General features: G+C 45.0%; 1 protein-coding gene across 3 annotated transcripts in view; it reads left to right on the top strand.

The window, feature by feature from the left end:
* The window catches only part of herc2 (HECT and RLD domain containing E3 ubiquitin protein ligase 2), a 48,460-nt gene that overhangs the window by 7,389 nt on the left and 21,208 nt on the right, over positions 1-19,863 (top strand). The window contains exons 10-50 of one of the 3 annotated variants that reach the window (XM_086046747.1): positions 114-287; positions 627-815; positions 906-1,057; positions 1,779-1,936; positions 2,015-2,128; positions 2,881-3,132; positions 4,222-4,415; positions 4,722-4,922; positions 5,089-5,317; positions 5,925-6,049; positions 6,611-6,789; positions 6,958-7,145; positions 7,663-7,818; positions 7,889-8,074; positions 8,187-8,363; positions 8,430-8,533; positions 9,064-9,214; positions 9,391-9,605; positions 9,682-9,814; positions 9,912-10,039; positions 10,834-11,029; positions 11,280-11,407; positions 11,475-11,651; positions 11,726-11,862; positions 11,996-12,147; positions 12,325-12,516; positions 12,928-13,115; positions 13,234-13,426; positions 14,194-14,376; positions 14,459-14,643; positions 14,929-15,076; positions 15,159-15,355; positions 16,029-16,259; positions 16,385-16,523; positions 16,733-16,879; positions 17,412-17,554; positions 17,744-18,014; positions 18,347-18,489; positions 18,836-18,934; positions 18,998-19,166; positions 19,662-19,787. In XM_086046747.1, the coding sequence (XP_085902873.1) occupies positions 114-287; positions 627-815; positions 906-1,057; positions 1,779-1,936; positions 2,015-2,128; positions 2,881-3,132; positions 4,222-4,415; positions 4,722-4,922; positions 5,089-5,317; positions 5,925-6,049; positions 6,611-6,789; positions 6,958-7,145; positions 7,663-7,818; positions 7,889-8,074; positions 8,187-8,363; positions 8,430-8,533; positions 9,064-9,214; positions 9,391-9,605; positions 9,682-9,814; positions 9,912-10,039; positions 10,834-11,029; positions 11,280-11,407; positions 11,475-11,651; positions 11,726-11,862; positions 11,996-12,147; positions 12,325-12,516; positions 12,928-13,115; positions 13,234-13,426; positions 14,194-14,376; positions 14,459-14,643; positions 14,929-15,076; positions 15,159-15,355; positions 16,029-16,259; positions 16,385-16,523; positions 16,733-16,879; positions 17,412-17,554; positions 17,744-18,014; positions 18,347-18,489; positions 18,836-18,934; positions 18,998-19,166; positions 19,662-19,787 (6,949 nt within the window). Of the gene's footprint in view, positions 1-113; positions 288-626; positions 816-905; positions 1,058-1,778; positions 1,937-2,014; positions 2,129-2,880; positions 3,133-4,221; positions 4,416-4,721; positions 4,923-5,088; positions 5,318-5,924; positions 6,050-6,610; positions 6,790-6,957; positions 7,146-7,662; positions 7,819-7,888; positions 8,075-8,186; positions 8,364-8,429; positions 8,534-9,063; positions 9,215-9,390; positions 9,606-9,681; positions 9,815-9,911; positions 10,040-10,833; positions 11,030-11,279; positions 11,408-11,471; positions 11,652-11,725; positions 11,863-11,995; positions 12,148-12,324; positions 12,517-12,927; positions 13,116-13,233; positions 13,427-14,193; positions 14,377-14,458; positions 14,644-14,928; positions 15,077-15,158; positions 15,356-16,028; positions 16,260-16,384; positions 16,524-16,732; positions 16,880-17,411; positions 17,555-17,743; positions 18,015-18,346; positions 18,490-18,835; positions 18,935-18,997; positions 19,167-19,661; positions 19,788-19,863 lie in introns of all 3 variants that reach the window. The other 2 variants (XM_086046749.1, XM_086046746.1) reach the window with 2 other exon arrangements.

Genomic DNA, 19,863 nt, shown 5'->3' with positions numbered 1-19,863 from the left:
TGGCGGTGCCAAAAAGCCAAAGAATAAGCACAAACTTGTGGCGTTTTTTTTGTCCACAAGATGCTCATTAAGATGAAGTCTCATTGTTGAAATGATTGATTTACCATTTCCAGATCCTCTCGTCACCGCTAAGTCCAAACGAGAGTTTCTTGCGCTACCTGACCTTGCCCCAGGACAACGACCTGGCCATTGACCTGCGACAGACGGCCGTGGTCATTTTGGCCCACCTGGACCGCTTGGCCACCCCCCGCAGCCCTCCGCAACTCAACTCACCCACCACGCACAAGGTGACTCACTCACTTTTTGCTTGTTGATGTTGTAATGAAGGAAAAAAAAAAAAAAAGCTCATCAACTAAGACACTGTAATGCCCTCACATTTGGGAAAGGAGAGCCACAGTCCCAAATGCACTTTCAGGTCTTCGGAACAATCACACGCAAATACAAAATGACAACACTTGCAAGGAGCTGCTTTAGGCCACTACTCCCACCCAGATGCTCACACGAACACTAATCGGCCAACCCGACTCCAGCTCTTGATGTCAATCACTAGGCCACGCCCCTTTAACTACCTGCTTGACTTGAAACTTGTGAGGTCAAGGTACCACTGTATGTGTCATGCTTTTCAGGGGAACATGCAGGAGGTGATCGCCTGCGGTCTCCTGGGTTGGAAGCTTTACGCCAACTTGAACGGGCCCATCCAGTGCAAAGCCCTCGCCAACATGGGCGTCACTCAAGTGGTGTGCTCGGAAAAGGGCTTCCTCATCCTGTCCAACAGTGGCGCCGTTTACGCCCAGAATTACAAGAGCACAACCCTGGTTAGAGGGCACACGCTACGGAAGCGTCCGTGGGGCGCTATTATTCTGCTTAGCCGCAGGATTGATGTATTTATTTTTTCCCCACAACAGGCACCCATGCTCATCTACGGATTGAGCTCAAGGAAGATCACCAAGCTGGCGGCCCACCCGGAAGGGCAACACTACTTGGCCTTGTCCTCCAGCGGGGAGGTTTTTTCTTGGGGCTGCGGCGATGGCGGTCGCCTCGGACACGGTGACACCACGTACGTTTTTTCCATCTTTAAAAATATTATGCGCTACCATTTTAAGCATTTTTAATTTAACCACTTTAACTCGCTTTTATTTAATTTTTTGGGATAGGCAAGTTTTAAGCCCCATAAAGAGCATATTAGTCAATCAGATGCAAAATTTATTAGCTTAAATGCAGTTAGTGCCAATTTAAAGGGGAAGTCAAGACATATTTTTTCAAGCATATGTAGTATGCAGGCCCACTATTTGAAATGCGGCATTCTGTTCAATTTTGCGTTTGTGAAATGAGAGGTGGCCATTTTGTCACTTCTGTCGATCACAGATGCTCAGATAACGACCAATCATGGCTCAGCTTCAGAAAACAGGGAGTCGTTACCTGAGCCCTGACCAACTGTGATGTCATTTTCAGTCGACAGAAGTGACAAAATGGCCGCCCCCACAGATGGCTAAAAACAGGTGGATTAACTCTTATGCCGCAAACGCAATATTTATCAGAATGCCTTGTTTCAATTAGTGGGCCTGCATAGTAAATATTCTTGAAAAAATATGTTTGGCTTGACTTCCACTTTAAATTGGCACCCACAGATGGCTAAAAGCAAGTGGATTAACTCTTATTCCACAAATGCTATCTTGAAAAAAATGTTTGCGTTGGCTTCCCCTTTAAAGATGAAAATCCAAACATTTAAAAAACTCCCAAAACTTGCGAATGCGTGTAACACATCCGCATCCGACCAGGTACCTGGAAGAGCCGACCATGATCGCCGCCTTCAACGGGAAGCAGGCGGGAAAGCAGGCGGTGCACGTGGCCTGCGGGAGTACGTACAGCGCCGCCATCACCGCAGATGGCGAGCTCTACACGTGGGGACGTGGGAACTACGGTCGCCTGGGCCACGGTAAGCGCCGCCTACTATCACGCTCGCAAACAAAGACGATTCCGCCTCACTTGTTAATTTGATGTCGTGTGATTGCAGGCTCCAGCGAGGACCAGATGACGCCCATGCTGGTGACGGCGCTGAAGGGGATGAAGGTGACGGACGTGGCGTGTGGCAGCGGCGACGCGCAAACGCTCGCTGTCACGGAGAACGGTGAGGAGGGCAGGAATTAGTTAGAATCAATATCAATATGTATTGTGAGAGATGCGATCAATACCAATAAAACAAATATTTTGATTTAAAAAAAGAAAACGATCCCCAAAAGCAAATTCATACTGTGGGATGTATGGTGTTAGATTTGTGCCACAATTACAAGCACGTAAGACAAGATTCCAAGCCAAAAAAGGCATTTTGTGAGTTTGGTGCTCTGCCAAACTGCCGAACCAGCAAAGATGTGCGCGGTGTGCAAGTGGCATACGTGCGCTGAATGAAAGTGTTGCTTAACAAAACTAGCATCGACATTGCTTTATAATCCTTCAAGCAACAGATATTTGAGCACATACAGTGGAGCAACACATGTAGACAGATAATATAATAATACTCACAGGCATATATTCCTTATCCTCTGCAAAGAACGACTAAAATTGCTGTGGCTTACTGAGCTGAGACCGCCTCAATGTACTGTAAACCCGAAGTTCTGTATTATACTGCCCCCATGTGGCCAAGGTGTGCGTCTCAGAATTGGCAGCACAATCTCCATTCAATTTAATCATAAATGTGGCAAAAATGTATGATTTTATTTAATGATGACGTTAATGTATGTTTTCATAAAGTACAGTGTTATAGAGTGCTTTTTTTTTTTACTGTTGCACAAATTTTCTTTGGGTTTTTCAGTCCCAGTATGCCTCTGGATAAAACGTCATGCTTCAAATGTCATTCTATGATGTTCTTACTTCTGCGTCCAGGTCAAGTGTGGTCCTGGGGCGACGGCGACTACGGCAAGCTGGGCCGAGGAGGCAGCGACGGTTGCAAGACGCCCAAGCTGGTTGAGAAGTTGCAGGACCTGGACATCGTCAAGGTGTGCTGCGGCAGCCAGTTCTCGCTGGCGCTCACCAAGGACGGACAAGTGTACACGTGGGGCAAGGGCGACAACCAGCGCCTGGGCCACGGCACGGACGAGCACGTGCGCTACCCCAAAGTGCTGGACAGTCTGCAGGGTGAGTGAAGAGAGACACCGGGCCGCTTGCTCTAAACTCCAGGGGCCAAGTGGTCAGACAATTCAATCCATGTTTTGCACACATTTTATACAAATCAATGATCATATTAGGAACATTTACTTGAAGTCCTCGTTAAAAATCCTGACCCTTGAAATCCTAACAGAGACGTGAAACACTTATTTCAGACCCCTTGCTCAAAATCCTCATTTCAAACCCTAACACTGGCTTGAAAGCCAAAGTTGAAACCAAAACTTGAAACCCTAACTTGAACTGTAAACCAGGCTTCAAACCCAAATTTGAGACACTGGATAGAATCCCTAACCCTAGTTTGAAAACCCTAACCCAGGCCATGAACCCCAATTTGAAACCCCGAACCTGTCTTGAAACAATATTTTCAACCCCTGTCCTTTTTTAAACCCCCAATCAAGACTCTGAACTGCAATTTCAAACCCTTAACTTTTGCTTGAAATTGTCATGTGAAGCCCAAACACGGTATGAAATCCTAACTTGAAACCCTAATTTCAAATCCTAAACCTGCCTTGAAACCCTACACCGAAACCTTACTCTCTTTCAAAACATAACGCAGGCTCAAAACCCTAGTTTCAATCCCAAACCTTTGTTTGAAACCCTAACCCTGGTTTAAAATCCTAACTTCAAACCCTAACACAGGCTTAAAACCCTCATTTAAAAGCCCCAAACTCTCTCTTGAAACAATTATTTGAAGCCCTAGCCTTTCTTCGATATCTTAACCCAGGCATTAAACCCGTACTTGAAATCGTAATAGGGTTTGTACCCATATATCAGGCATGAAACCATAATTTGTTACCCTGACCCTTGTTGACAACCTTAATTTGAAACCCTTTTGAAAACCCAAACCTAAATTTGAAACCCTTGCTTGAAAATCCTAGCCCTTGCTTCATTCAACCTCAATCGCAGTTTTAAACAGTATCTAAATTCGAAACTAACACGTGGTCTGCCTGTCCGCATGATAGTAAAGGAAAACTTATCAAAATGAATTCCATGTGGTTCATCAATATAAAATCTAACATGAGAAAACACTTCTGATGTGATTGCTGTGTTTGTATTCAGGGAAGAAAGTGATGGATGTGGCCGTGGGCTCGTCGCATTGCCTCGTCCTGACTGACGACGGCGAGGTGCACAGCTGGGGGAGCAACGACAAGCTGCAGCACTTTGACACCCTCTTTTACAACAAGAAGCACCCAAAGGCTCTGCCGGGTCTCAAGTCCAAACACATCGTGGGCATCTCCTGCGGCCCAGGACAGGTGACACGCACTCAAAAGACGACATTACTTTTTTTTCCCACATTTTAAGAGTTCCCACCTGGCCTAATAAAGGTTCTCATTGTCAAAATACACCAAGTGTAAAATAAATAAAGATTGGGTAAAAAAACAAAACGCAAATAAGCAGGAGATTGGGGGAAAATACAGTAAATGAGCGGCGTCTTCAAAAGTGACGAGGGATAGGTCCCCCCCCCAAAATCTGCAAATGGATGTATCCGCAAATGCTTTACAAAGTCAATTCTCATAATTCAACTGAAGTAGAGGTGAAACTCTCTTGCTGTTTTCCAGAGTTTTGTGTGGTCCTCGTGCTCCGAGTGGTCCGTTGGCCACCGCGTTCCCTTCGTGGTGGATGTGTGCCCCATGACCTTCGAGCAGCTGGACCTGCTTCTGCGACAGGTCAGCGAGGGCATGGACGGCAGCTCGGACTGGCCTCCCCCGCAGGAGAAGGAGTGCATGGTGGTCGCCGCGCTCAACCTGCTCAGGCTCCAGGTAGTCGACACGCTTCCCCGATGGAGCGCTCGAATCCCTGCATCAATCACTGTGTACTAGGGATCATTTTTGAAATTTTGGATTGCCAGTTGAAAATGGAAAGAAGGAATAATACGCTCATTGACTCTTGACTGAAAGTTGAAGCTCCTGGTATTTGTCGCTCCAGCTTCACGCTGCCATCAGTAACCAGGTGGACCCGGAGGAGCTGGGCTTGGGGCTCGGCAGCGCCCTGCTGTACAACCTCAAGCAAACTGTGGTTGTGCTGGCTAGCAATGCCGGCGTGCTCAACACGGTGCAGGCCGCCGCTCAGTCCGTCCTGCAGAGCGGGTGGTCCGTGCTGCTGCCCACCGCCGAGGAGCGGGCGAGGGCCTTGTCCTCGTTGCTGCCCAACACTGGTAAGAGCATAACTGCATTTTCATTCTGGTGATATTTTCATAATCTTTGTAAACGGTAGATATCCGTACTTCCTGGTGGCTGGAAAGTTATGGACCACTGCTGACTTAAACCAGGGCACCAGGTAGCCCCGAAGGACCACACGAGAAGCCCACAGGCCTGTTCTGAAAATATTTTCTCACCAGTGATGGGATATTGTGATTTTCTAGGAATGTTGTTGAGGTGAAATTTTGAAAATGTAAACACTGGCAGAGATTTCTAGAAATAGAGTTGCATATTGATATTTGTTCCCTAATTACTGTGAGAAATCATGATCAGTCTCTTCACATAAATTAATATCATGAAGGTTGATGACCGCTGAAAATGATGACCAAAACAAATACCCGATATCCCAAACAGTTTAGTTTATTTTCTCCCTGACAAAACAGGTAAACGTAAAAACAACAAAACAGTCTTAAAAGGTTACGTGTTAAGTTGTTGATATACATTCACATCTCATTTTTTGCTCATTCTCAGTCAAGTATATATATTTAAAAAAACAAAACAAGTTAAACACTGTTAGTATCATTGAAAACAATAAATTGACAATGACTGTTTTTTGTACCACAGCATCTGGAAACGAGAGGAGCGTGACCCCCGGCCGCCGCTTTATGATCGACCTTTTAGTCAGCAGCTTGATGGCCGACGGCGGCTTGGAATCTGCGCTGAAGGCGGCCATTGCTGCCGAGATACAGGTGAGAGCTCGAGCCATGACCATTGAAGCCATTTTCAGCCAATCGGAAGCCTGAAGAAAGTATTTTCTGGAAAAAGCACAGTAGCAACAATAGTAGCAAAGCAGACACTTACTAGAAATTTTGTTTCCTGTCTTTGAGCTAAAATGCTTTGAATTTAATGATAATCAATGGCTTTAAAAGTTGCAGTTTGGTGTCTTGCCTTTAGAGGGCTAAAGTTTTTCCAATTTACACTTCTGTGTGGGGAAATGGCTGATTGAAACCAAAATGGCCAACTTCCTGATACATTTCGGCATGGCTTCTTCACACTTTTTCATGCATCCTGTCATGATAGACATCACCACCAGTTTTTAGATTGAATGGTGAAAAATCTTTTGCAGGGAGGCTAACTTTTGTAGGCTTCCAGTGACTTGAGTCTTTGTGCGTCCGGTTATGTTAGACATGTCCACCCAATTTCGTGTCCGTTTGTGAAACTGGTGTCTGCTACTAAGTAACAAATGGCTGCTTTAGTCCAAAAACGATGAATGAGAAAATCCCCTTTTCTGGCTCACTCTTCAATGATAGGACATCGAGGCCAAGAAGGAGGCCCAAAAGGAGAAGGAGATAGATGAACAGGAGGCCAACGCTTCCACCATGCAGCGTTGTCGCGCCATGCTGGACAAAGACCTGATCAACACCGGCATCTACGAGTCGGCCGGCAAGCAAATACTGCCTCTGGTGCAGCTTGTGCAGCAACTGCTAAGGTATCTGTATTTTTATTTTAACCTGTATTCTCGTTCAGTGGTACCTTCTCACGAGTTAAATTCATGACGACCATACTCGTAACTCAAATCACTCTCATCTTAAATGAACCGTCTAGTGGTCGAGTGTCCAAAGCTCACGTGTAGTCAGCGTGTCGAATCATGTTGCAGGAATATCGCGTCGCAGACCATCGCTAGGCTGAAGGACATCGCCCACTTGCGCATCTCCAACTATTTGGAGGCCGAGCACGATAGCAAGGAACGCTCGGCGTCTTTGGACCTGCTGCTACGCTTCCAGAGGCTGCTGGTCAGCAAGCTCTACCTCGGCGTCAACGATGAGGTCAATGTCAACGGATACAGTGAGTGGCGCTTTATGTTCGGCATGGCGGACACTGAGCGACACGGCCAAACACGACTAAATTGTCGCGCACTGTGCAGGATTCTACAACTACTTTTTATGGATGCCTGACCTATCTAATTTTGCTGTGATGATTTTCTTCTTTTTTTTGTGGCATATTAAAGGAACCTTGAAAGTCAAAGAAAAAGCCAAACATTCAATTTTGATGTTAATTTTGATGATGTAGCGGCTAAGCAGAGAGGGGAGGGGTGAGCAGTTACACATAGTGGAATGAGCTTGTGCTAACTAACTCTTGACATACGTACGCACCTGAATTTTACAGACAAGCAAGTGAGATGCTTTTTCATGTCTACGCGTTGAAAAACATATCTGATCAATATATGCGTCGGTGGTAGTAACTGGCCGGATTCCAGTTGAAGAACGTAAACGTCCACACGTTTATGTTGGTCATGATGTGGGTGGTCTCAAATTTGAGAACCACTTCCAGAGTATTTAACTTGAATTACAACTTCCCTCAGATCGTGAGCTCTTGGGCGTCGGCTCGCTGCTCAAAAAGTACATCGCCTTGCTCTGCACCCACATCGGCGACATCCTCCCCGTAGCCACCAGCATCGCCTCCACTGGACACCGCCATTTTGCCGAAGTCTCTCACGTCATTGAAGGAGATCTGACGGGTAAGAAGCTACGCTGTCATTGTTTGATTTACACAAAGTGTGAATTGTGCCATCTGTGGTCGCGGTGTAGGTGTGCTCCTGCCCGAGTTGGTGGTGTCCATCGTCCTCCTCCTCACCATCGATGCGGGCCTAATGCAGGAGACGGGCTCCATCCCTCTCCTGGCCGGACTCTTGGAGCATCTCGACCGGTTCAACCACCTGGCCCCCGGACACGAGAAGGACGACAACGAGGATTTGGCGTGGCCTGGAATTATGGGTATGTCAAGCTCCTTGTACATTAGGTGCAGTTCAGATCTGTAGTTTTTGAAAATGTTTTCTAGAGTACAGACGGGAATCACTACTCGCTAACTTTGTTTGTGGCGGGCCAGGGTCGTTCTTCACGGGACAGAGCTCCAAGAACAACGAAGAGGTGTCCCTCATCCGCAAAGCCGACCTGGAGAACCACAACAAAGATGGCGGCTTCTGGACGGTCATTAACGGACGCGTCTACGACATAAAGGACTTTCAGGCTCAGTGCCAGTCGCTCACGGGAAACAGCGTCCTTGGTAGTTGATTTTAAACCGTTTTTTCATACCTGAAGTGGGTGTACTAAAATGTTTCCCTTTTTGCAGCCCAGTTTGCGGGAGAAGACCCGGTTGTGGCTCTGGAAGCTGCCCTGCAGTTTGAGGACACCAAGGAGTCCATGCAGGCGTTCTGTGTTGGCCAGTATATGGAGGTACTGTTTATGTACTATGCCATCATACTTTTTTTTTTTTTTTAACTTTTATCATCGAAACTAACTGACAACAAAAATCATAATAATTGTCCTGAGATTGGGCCTTCACACACCATTGGCATTATGTGCATACAAAACAAGGAAGAAAAAAAACCCAAAAAGCTAACAAAAAAAACAAAAAACAAATCTATATCTCATCTAACAACGTCCAAGACTGGTCTCCATCGTCTTTCAAAATTAACAATCCTCATCTGCAGTTTCCTGAAACAATTTGACATAATTTGATGAAAACAACTGTGCGATCTTAGATTACACCCAGATATCTAAATCCCTGTCTAGACTATCTAAAAGAGACCAGGCTATCTAATATGCCATCATACTTTTAAGGAATTGTACTTATAAATCATTTCTAATTTTTCTATTTACAGTGAACCTCTGCTATTCGCGATAGGGACCAAGCTCTGCCGCGAATAGCAAAAATCTGCGACTAAGTTCGATTAAAATGACTTGGTGTGGCTTTCTATTTACAGCCGAACCAGGAGATGGTCACCACTCCGGACCTCAGCAGTCTGTCATCCCCTCTCATCGACACTGAGAGAAATCTGGGCCTGTTGCTGGGTCTCCACGCATCCTACCTGGCCAAGAGCACCCCGCTGTCACCCATGGAGATCGAATGTGCCAGTAGGTTCACTTTTTTTTTTTCATCGCCTTGCAAGATATTGCCTGTACTAAAGCCGCTAGGAAAAAAAGTGGGCCCTTAACCCTAACCTCAATTAATAGATTTGATCAATAAATCACTCAGCCCTACTTTTCCCCCGTCTTTGCATTTCAACATGTACTCCTGACACTTTTCACAGCCTGGCTGCAGTCCTCCATCTTCTCCGGCGGCTTGCAGACCAGCCAGATCCACTACAATTACAACGAGGAGAAGGATGAGGACCACTGTAGCTCCCTGGGGTCCACCGCGCCGGATAAAGCCAAACTGTACTCTCGCCGGATAACCCTGAGCGACCACGCGCAGCCGTTCCTGCAGGCCATCGCTGACAATAACACTCAGGACCACACTGTGAAGGTGAAGCCAGGTGACTGAACTGTTGCGTAGTGTGTGCGGTTCTGCAACTATTTTTTTTTTTTTTGTTGCCTTGCAGGACTTCCTTTGCCAAATTGAGCGTTGCTGTAAGCAGTACCATCTTATCACACCCATCACCTTCCCACCTGAACATCCTGTGGAGGAAGTTGGCCGCCTGTTGCTCTGCTGCCTGCTCAAACATCAGGACCTTGGTAACTAAGCAACACGAGACCAATCTGCTAGTTGTTCCAAAAGGCTGCTTTTCTATGTGCGCTATTTTAGAATGACTGATATTTTTGTTTTCTTCAGGTCACGTTGCTCTCTCGCTTGTCAGCCAATGTGCCTTGGAGGTGGACCAAGGGAAGCAGAGGTCCCTCCCTAAATCTGTTATTGATGTGTGCCGCATGGTCTACCAGGCAAAGTGTTCTTTAATCAAGGTAGGGATGATGGAAGAGTGTTCATTGAAAACATTTTTTTTTCAAGTTGATACTCGAAATGTGATCATCTGAGGTCAAACGCAATCTTATTGTATTTTTAAACAACTTCCCCATCTGGAAAATTTTAAATAAACAAAAAAATCCTTGTTGTAAAAGTAGTTTTCCATAGCTTTTTCTCTAAAACATTTTTTCCCTGTTCAGTTGAAAAAAAAAAATCATAATTGATTTAATTAAAGAAAAATCTGAGTTTAAAAAGAATCTTATTGTCTTTTTAAACATGTCTTTTTTTTTTTTTTTAGTATTTAAAATATATATTTTCCAGATTTTTTTTTTAAAGACATTTCCTGGATGTGAAGTTCTGGGTGGTATTTTTGGAGACATTTTCCTGAGTCCCCCCCAAAAATTCCTTGGTTTTTGTTTAAAAAAAATGTATGAATAAATGAAAATAAAAACCTAGAGTCCATCCCTCAGTTGTTATTTGCATTTGCATGGATTTTCTTTATAAAAAAAATTACATATTTGGAAAAAAATCCATATTGTATTCTTTGTTTTTACTTTAAATTACTTTCCGTTTTTCTTTTTAGCAATTTTTCAGGTCATTTTCTGTCCGGTAAAAAATGAAAAAGTTTGTGGATTGGAAAAAATACATATATTTTCGATAGTTTTAAACATGAATTCCCATTGGAGATACTTGTACTGTACATAACTCTGTTCCTTTGGCCATATGTTACTGAGCAGCTAGTACAGAGACGTGTGTACCATTTCCTGAAGCGCCAGCCGCCGTGTCTTTTCAGACCCATCAGGAGCAGGGCCGTTCCTACAAGGAAGTATGCGCCCCGGTCATCGAGCGCCTACGCTTCCTGTTCAACGAGTTGCGTCCGGCCGTGAGCAACGACTTGTCCATCGTGTCTAAGCTGAAGCTGCTCAGTTCTCAGCCGCGTTGGCGCAGGATCGCTCAGAAGCTCATCAGAGACCGGCGGAAGAAACGAGGTAGGTGTGGCGATGAAACTCATTTGTACCTTCCCTTACTTTATTATATTTTTTCCAAGTTTGTCGAGTTACAATCCATCACTTGGTAAAGCCACACTCACTGGTGCACTTTCAGCCGTTTATTGAACAGGACAAATGGCGAACCAGACATACAAAATGAACACACTCATAAGGAGCATGGATAAGATATGAATTCAGTCAGTTATGTGTTCATAATTGAAAAGCTTTTAACTGTATTTTTCTCTTCCAGTGCCAAAAAAGTCAAGTGATGTAGAAGAGCCAAAACTGGAGAATGAAGGGACCATAGAAGAAGAAGTAAATGTCAACATCAGCCCAACAGCGGCTGATAGGAAGTCACCCACAAGCAAGACTGCTAAGGTACATTTAATTTATTATTCATCATGTTCCTAAAGTATGACACAATGGTATTTTTCCACCACAGCAGGACAAATGGGAGCCCATTCTGAGCACAGTCGACAGTGTTCACAAGTACCGCTGGCTGAAGCACAGCGTGCACGGCGGCGCCTCCCCCCAATCCAGCCTGATGGCTAAAATCGTAGAGTTTGCGCTGAAGGAGGAGCCCCTGGATGTGGAGAAAATGAGGAAATGTCTCCTCAAACAGGTGACTGATCAAAAATGTCACCTTAGTCGCCGAGTGCAAATGAAAACCAAGCTAAATGGATTTTTTGTTGATAGCTGGAGAGAGCGGAGGTGAGGTTGGAGGGCATCGACACCATGTTGAAGTTGGCCTCCAAGAGCTTTCTGCTGCCGTCGGTACAGTATGCCATGCTGTGTGGTTGGCAGAGGGTCATACCAGAAGGAACCAACATTGGGTAACTTGCCTACAAAAGACATGTTTGGCTTTTTCTTTGCTTACTTATGTGTGCGCGTGCGACCTGTTCACCTTGACATCACATACTGTTTCGATATATTATAAAAAGTTCTAACGGTATTTTGGCTCTTCAGAGAGCCTCTTTCCGATTGCCTGAAGGATGTGGACCTGATCCCTCCATTCAACCGCATGCTCCTGGAGGTGACTTTTGGCAAGTTATACTCCTGGGCCATTCACAACGTTCGCAACATCCTGCTGGAAGCAAGCGCCCGCTTTAAAGAACTTGGTAAGCACGTCATACTACCACAGCAATAGCTTGTTCTTTTTTGAAAGGTAAAACGTCAATAGTTTGAAATGACCTGTCCTCCAAAGTTTGACACAAATCAGTTATCCTGTGACTCTTTAGAATAGAAACGCTAAAAACGGCGTGCTGAATTGTACCTTGTATTTTTCTGAAAACCAGGGGTGCAGCCGGTTCCCTTGCAAACCATCACTAACGAGAACCCGGCAGGACCAAGCCTAGGCACCATCCCGCAGGCCCGATTCCTTCTGGCCATGATACACATGTTGTCTCTCAAGCACGGCGCCAACAGCCTGAGTCTCCTGCTCAACTCGGGCATATTGGCCCTCACGCAGAGCATCCTCAGGCTCATAGGTGAATAGACCGTATTTGTGACATCCATCCATGTGCTGTATGCATGTAAGCTAAGGCTAATTCTGTGGTGTTACCCGGACGCGAAACTTGTTGTATGCGAAACAGTCACTGCCTAAGTTCAAGTGGATTTAACTTTTTGAAGTTCAATGCGTATTTAATCTTTTAAGAACTTTGTTTTTAAAAATTTATTTAGATACAAAAAGTATCTCCTTTTTTAATTTTTTTTTTATTTAGAACTTTTGTGCCATACATTTTCATTGAAAGATTAAGTACAATTTGATTCGTTTTCCTATATTTAGGCACAGTGTTCATGTTCAAACTGTGCATAATGTTAAAGTAGCTTACAATAATAAAAGACATTTAAGAATAAAATCTCTGCCTAATTTTTGATGAACACAATCTGTCCACCAGGACCCAGCACCGATAGCAGTGATGAGGACTTGAGTTTGTCGGCGCACGGTGGCTCGGCCACCGTGCTGGAAGAGTCCAGGAAGGAGGCTGCCCCTGTGCCCATTCCCGCCTCCGGGCCAGAGCTGGCGGCCATGATGAAAATAGGGACCCGGGTTATGAGGGGGGTGGACTGGAAATGGGGAGATCAGGTATGAGATTTTAGCTTACTAGTTCATTAATTGTGATTAATTCAGTTCATTTATCATGTCATCAATAATGTTGTACGCTGCATGTGTTTCTAATGTGTGACTTTCTGCGACCAACCAGGACGGTCCAGCTCCAGGTCTGGGCCGGGTCATTGGCGAGCTGGGTGAGGACGGCTGGATCAGAGTCCAGTGGGACACGAGCAGCACCAACTCCTATCGGATGGGAAAGGAGGGCAAGTACGACCTCAAACTGGCCGAGCCCCCACCTGCTGCCCAGCCGGCCACAGAGGACTCTGACACGGAAGATGACGCGGGTCAGTACACGCATGACTGCGCTCATTTTACAGACATTGCATGCTCACCCAACACATATTTGGTCTTCAGCATTCTAATAAAACTAGTGCTTTAAAACTAATCACAGCAACATATTAAGTGCTGTAAATAAAGTAAAAATCATACATATAAAAACCTACATGTTAGAACAAATTGACCACATAAAAACAACAAACACAATAAAACACTAAAACAATGCCAAGTCTCATTTTAAAAAGCCAAATAATAAAAATGTTTATAAAGATGAACAGCGAGGGGGTTTGCTTAACATTTAACTGAAGGTCATTCCAAAGGGAGGGGCGGCAACAGAAAGAGCTCAGAATTTAGTGCGATGCAGGCTTTGCTTTTCTCCAGACAAGACGAAAGTGGCCTGAAGGAGAAAGTGTTCTTTTTGCTTAGCCGAACTAAGGAAATATCATGCTTTCTTAAGATTGAACCCAGGGGAAGCATATACAATGAAAGCAGCATGGGCCCCAAGATTGAACTCTGTGGAACACCATACAAGAGTAGGGGAGAGTGGGACTCAGACGAACCAAGGCTAACACAAAAGGTCCTGCCTGCCAAATAGGATCTAAACCATTCTAGAGCCCTATCACTAATACCCACCTGGTGCTGCACCTGGAGTGAATCTCTGTGATAAACAAGAGTGTCCGTGTTTCCGACTTCATTTTTTCCAATTCATTTAATTTCCATCAAGTGAGCTAATGTGATACTGGCCACATTTAGAACTTTGTTGTCATTGTTCTAGAAGGCGAGCCAGTGGAAAAGAGCAGCCACCCGACAGCCATGATGCTAACGAGCACCGTCAACCTGCTTAAGACCTTAGCGCTGTCCTCTGGGATCTACGCCAACGTGTTGCAAATGGATGCCACGCGCACCCTTTGCGGGCTCCTCAGGATGCTGGTGGAAAGTGCAGCTAACGACAAGACGGGTAGCTAAACATTGCTGAGTAATATTTTTGACAAACCAAACGATGTTGGGTGTTATCACCGCCTCTCGTTGCTCGTCACCAGGTTGCCACACCCACAGGCTGGTGTCCCGGGAGCAGCACAAGAGCTGGTGCACGCTGGGCTTTATTCGCAGCATCGCACTTATGCCCCAAATGTGCAGCACGCTGAGCACCTCAGCATGGATCGGCCTGCTCATCCGCATCGTGGAGGGCAACCAGTCCTTCAGCGCCGTCACCTTGCAGAGACAGGTGAGTGGCAGAGATGGGATATAGTTTTCTCCCTTACAAATAAATGGCCCTAGCAATTTTCGCAATTCATTTGCCCCTCTGGATCTTTCACGCATTTTATTTTTCTCCAGTTTTTTGCAATTTTTTATTTTTTTTAACTTTTATAAACCTCTCACCCCCAAATCAATTGTTGTTAATTACATTTTGATTTTAGCTCATCACGGGCCGGCCCGGTTCCTATCCCCTGCGAATAGGGTCGACTATTTCGTAATCATAATTTATGTCTTTACTTGTCTGTGTTTACAGATCCTTGCACTGCGTCTGCTGCAAGCTGTGCTTCCCTCATGGGACAAGCTGGAGCGCTCGGCAGACATGAGGTTCCTGGTGGAGAAGCTGTTTGGCTTCTTGGGAAGCTTACTGAGCACCTGCTCCTCGGACCTGCCCCTACTTAGAGGTGTGCAGTTTTCAAAGTTGACATAACTGCCAGGGCACAGGCGAGGGCTCCGTTTTTTAAAATTGTTCCATCTTCCTGGCAGAGGGTTCCCTGCGACGCAGGAAGTCCCGTCCTCAAGCCTCTTTGACAGCCACTCACAGCAGCACGCTGGCTGAGGAGATTGTAGGCGTCCTGCGTACCCTACACTCCCTCACCCAGTGGAACAGTCTCATCAACGAGTACATCAACGCTCAGCTGAGTTCCATCGGAGATGTCATGACCAACTGCCAATCAGAAGCGGTATGATCATTTTTATTGTAGTATTCATTTCACAAATTCACCTATTCTAAGTTTTTGTGTTCGGCCAAAGCCCTGTCGAATACAAAGAATATTGCTTTTCTGTGGGCAGGTAATTATGTAGGTGTTTATCATTTATGCTATTTGCGGCAGGGCTTGGTGGACCATTGGATAATAAATCGATTTTCTCTGTGGAAATGAATTAAACTGCAAATAATCTGTTCCAAAAACACCCCCCCAAAAATGTTTCAATTATACAGAAAATATTGTTTCAATTATTAAATAAACATTGTACAAGAGAATGCAAAGAAATTATAGGGGCTTTACTGAAGACCTTTTATTTTTGAGGCCGACACAGATTTCAATATTTGATAGAAAACAGTTGTGGTAACCGATTAATCAGCTGATTGTTAAAAAATACATAATGAATCAAATAACTTTTTTGAGGGTCCCGTAAGGCTTACAATAACAAATATGAATTGCAGGCATAACATTTGACTCTTTTACAACGGATGGAATGAGTAGCATTGGATACATACTAGAAAATGACCTTATTCTCTTTTTTTTACTCTTCCAAAACCTATAGTATGAGTCACTGTGACTCATTTTGCGATTACATATGTGCCTTGGCCCATTAAAGGATGGGAAACTATTCATTTCTGCCTCCTCATTCTAGAGTTTTCTGGAGGAGTATTTCCCCGACGCCGAAGGTCCCAGGGTTGGCAGTCTGATGGCAGTACTGGCCGTGATTGGAGGAATTGATGGCCGCCTGCGCCTCGGCGGCCAGGTGGTCCACGAGGAATACGGCGAAGGCACAGTCACGCGCATCACGCCGAAAGGACGCATCACTGCACAATTTCATGAAATGCGCAACAGCCGAGTGTGCCTCCTCAGTCACCTTAAACCGGTAGGGAAGACTTAAGACAGCAACATTAACGTCCTTTTTAACTAGGCTGTCACTGCTACACAATAGGACATGGTCCTTTTTGGACTGAAGTTTTTCCATTCTGTTTTTATTTGAATGTCTTCTAGTGTCCTGCGGTATCCTTCAGCGTGCAAAACCTGCCCTTCTCAGAGCCCATGCTGGCAGTCTGGGCTCAGCTGGTGAGCCTGGCTGGAAGCAAACTGGAGAAACAGCGCATGAAGAAGTGCCTCAGTCGAGGCCTTACAGGTGCGACTTAAATTATATTTTAAAAAATTTGACAGGCCATGACGAAAACAACTAAACTGATTGGTGTGCATTTTGCGGTGCAGCCATAAGTCATAATTTCAGTCAGTTGCTTTCTGCCACCGGAAAGTACCCCAACGTCTCTTGTTTACAAGCCTTATGAAAAGGTTTGTAGCACTTGACATGCTGAGTTAATGGTGTGTGTGATTCAGCTGACCAGGTGGATATCCACTTGCTGCGCTGGCAGCAGCTGAGGCTGTACATCCTCAAGGCCGCACGGGCACTGCTCTCGCATCAGGACAAACTGCGGCAGATCCTCTCTCAGCCAGCCGTGGTGGACATAGGACCCAATCCCGGCGGTAAGAGAGACTCTGGTAAAGTAACATTGCCGGCGGTCAAAGTGAAAATTTGCATTTTACGTTTTGGTGATAATTCAGAAATAATAGCTTTGCTCAAATATATTCTAGGTGCAGTTTACGCAGTTGCAGAATGCACAAGGGGCTTATTACAAATAAATGCTTTTATCTTGCTGATGCATTTATGTTGATGGGTTCCTTGAAAGGCACTTTGTAGAGTAGTTATCATTATTATAATTATTATTATTGTGAATAGGATGATGATGAATGCTTAGTTTGAGAAGTTGTAAAATGAAATTGAAGAAAATCTAATATGAATTGTAAAAGTATAATTACATTTGTAGTACAATTACATGGCTATTGTTTAAAATGGATTATTATTGCAATTAATAAAATAAAAAATGTGAATTATTTTTGTCAAACATTAAAAGTAGGTAAGTAAAACAGGAAATAAAACACACACAGACACAAAAGGAAAATAAGGCATTTATAATAGGACCTCAAAGCATCCCTGAATGAAATTCTTGTTCATCAGAGGATGCGGTTGTGTCGTCGCCCGACGTTGGAGAACTTTCTCCTGAGGGTCCTCTTCCTCCGATGATCCTCCTGCAGCAGCTCCTATCCGCCGCAACTCAACCTGCGCCCATCAAAGCTATTTTTGACCGGCGGGAGATGGAGGTGAGTTGGAAGAACTGAGGGTCAAGTACATTTCAGCAACGCTGGCCTTGACCACAGCTGAAGGAAATAAACACTCAAGTAAACAAAAGATACCTGAAACATCTCCATAAGTACAGTAAAAAAATAGATAAATAAAAAAGTACTTGGTTATTTCCCACCGCCGGTGTTGACCATTGTGTTGCTTCGTAGGCCGCAGCCCTGGCCGTGTGTCAGTACCTGGCCGTGGAGTCGGCCCACCCGTCCTCTCCGCTGTTTGAGGAGAGCAGCTCCAGCGAGGCCACCACGCCCGTCACCGTGCAGCAGCATGTCCGGCCGCCCAAGCAGAAGAAGCACAAAACCTCGCCGGTCCCGCCTCTCCCCATCGTCCTGCAGCTGATGGAGATGGGCTTCCCGCGGAAGAACATCGAGTTTGCATTGAAGTCGCTGTCGGGAACGACGGGCAGCGCCTCGGGTGTCCCAGGTAGGACTGGCCCATGATTCGGTTGTTTCAGTATACTGATCCAATTTGGCTGACTCATCCAGAAACAAAAATGACTCCAATGAATTGGGTAGCCGACTATTGGGCAAACTGACACAGCAATACAGTATGTATGCATGTCCAAGTGTGTGTGTGTACGCGATAGGACGGTGGCACTAAATTTGTTTTGATTGGTTCGAGTTAGTGGACTTTGTGGAAATGCTTCAGATTTGGATGATTCTTTTCTCTTGGTCTTACATTACCTGCCAACAGCACATGTTTGTGAGTGGCATGCAGCAGAGTCTTTGTTCATCAGTTTAATCTCCTCTCCTCAGGTGTCGAGGCTCTGGTGGGCTGGCTGCTGGACCATCCTGACATTCACACCTCGGAGGTGTCAGACGCCGACACCGTGTCGGACGAAGATTCGGACGAGGAAGTGTTGGAGGAGCTGGAGGAGGCCGAGCCCATGTTTCCCGTGGTACGCCATCACTTCAGCCTCTTCACTCCCAATACAATAATTTTCTACTGGAACGATTCAGTTGATTGGTTCACTAATTCAAGTTTGACGCCGAATTGAAAACACTGCAGACTCAGATAATTCTATTGTATCGGTTTACTTACCAGAGTTCTCAGACTCACCGGTAACACTGCAGACTTGGATGATTTGTTTGTCATTTGGCTGACTCGATTTAATGGCCAACAGCACTTTCATAAATTCAAGTGAACCGAATCACTTTAATGAGTAACTCAGCATAAGACGAGTCCTTAAAATGAAAAAAAAATGGACTAGTACGTGTCTTACCTGGTACTGTGTTCCCTTTCAGCCTCCGGGTGTAGTGGTGACGGAAAGCCAGATGTTTAAGAAGCGCTCGGATTTCCAGTGCAACGATGACTATGCCGTTTACGTCCGAGAGAATATTCAGGCAAGAGGACGGTTTCCAAATGCGATATCAACAGCAGTGGATAATGTGAACGTTTCCCTTCAGGTGGGCATGATGGTCAAGTGCTGCCGAACGTACGAGGAAGTGTACGATGGCGACGTGGGCAAAGTAATCAAGCTGGATCGCGACGGCCTTCACGATTTAAACGTGCAGTGTGACTGGCAGCAAAAAGGCGGAACCTACTGGGTCCGCTACATCCACATCGAGCTGCTTGGTGAGCTGCGTGTTGGCCGACTTACTGAAAAACACGGCTCACTTAGAGACGTCTTCTTATGGCTGTTCACTGAATTCAGTTTTCTGACTCACCAGGAACATAAGAAACATGGATGATTTGGTTGCATTGGTTTACTCAATTAAGTTTTTGGACTCACTGGAAACAGATGATTCCAATGAATTTGTGATTTGTGAAGTTAGAGCCTTGTTTTTTGTGATTCTGTTTCAGAAAGTCTGACTGTAACCGAATTAGACACAATGAAGAAATCCAAAGCAATATTTCAGTTAGGAAATTAAGTAAATTAATTTGTTCCTGACACCCAAAAATATGAATAAAAAATACATTTTATATTAAATAACTATAGCTTTACATATAACAACACTGTAAGATAAATATTAATGAACACTAGAGACTGGGATGATTCCGTTGGATTGGGTTTCACTGACTCAATTTAGATGATTTGGTTGAATCATCTCTGTTTACTTTTTCCTCCAGGGTTCCCGCCTCACAGTTCTCCCTCACATATAAAGATTGGCGACAAAGTGAGGGTTAAGCCTTCAATCACCACGCCAAAGTACAAATGGGGCTCCGTCACCCACAGGAGCGTTGGCGTTGTCAAAGGCATGTGTGCGTTTAGATTTTGACCAATGATGATTTGTAACAACAAAGATTGTCCCTAATGGAACACATTTGTGGC

The sequence above is a fragment of the Filicampus tigris genome, chromosome 12 (genome assembly GCF_054856515.1).
Source record: "Filicampus tigris isolate MCC_2025a chromosome 12, RoL_Ftig_1.0, whole genome shotgun sequence".
In the NCBI taxonomy this organism is placed as follows: Eukaryota; Metazoa; Chordata; class Actinopteri; order Syngnathiformes; family Syngnathidae; genus Filicampus; species Filicampus tigris.
Note: the sequence above shows the minus strand (reverse complement) of the source record. Positions and strands in the feature narration are given on the sequence as shown.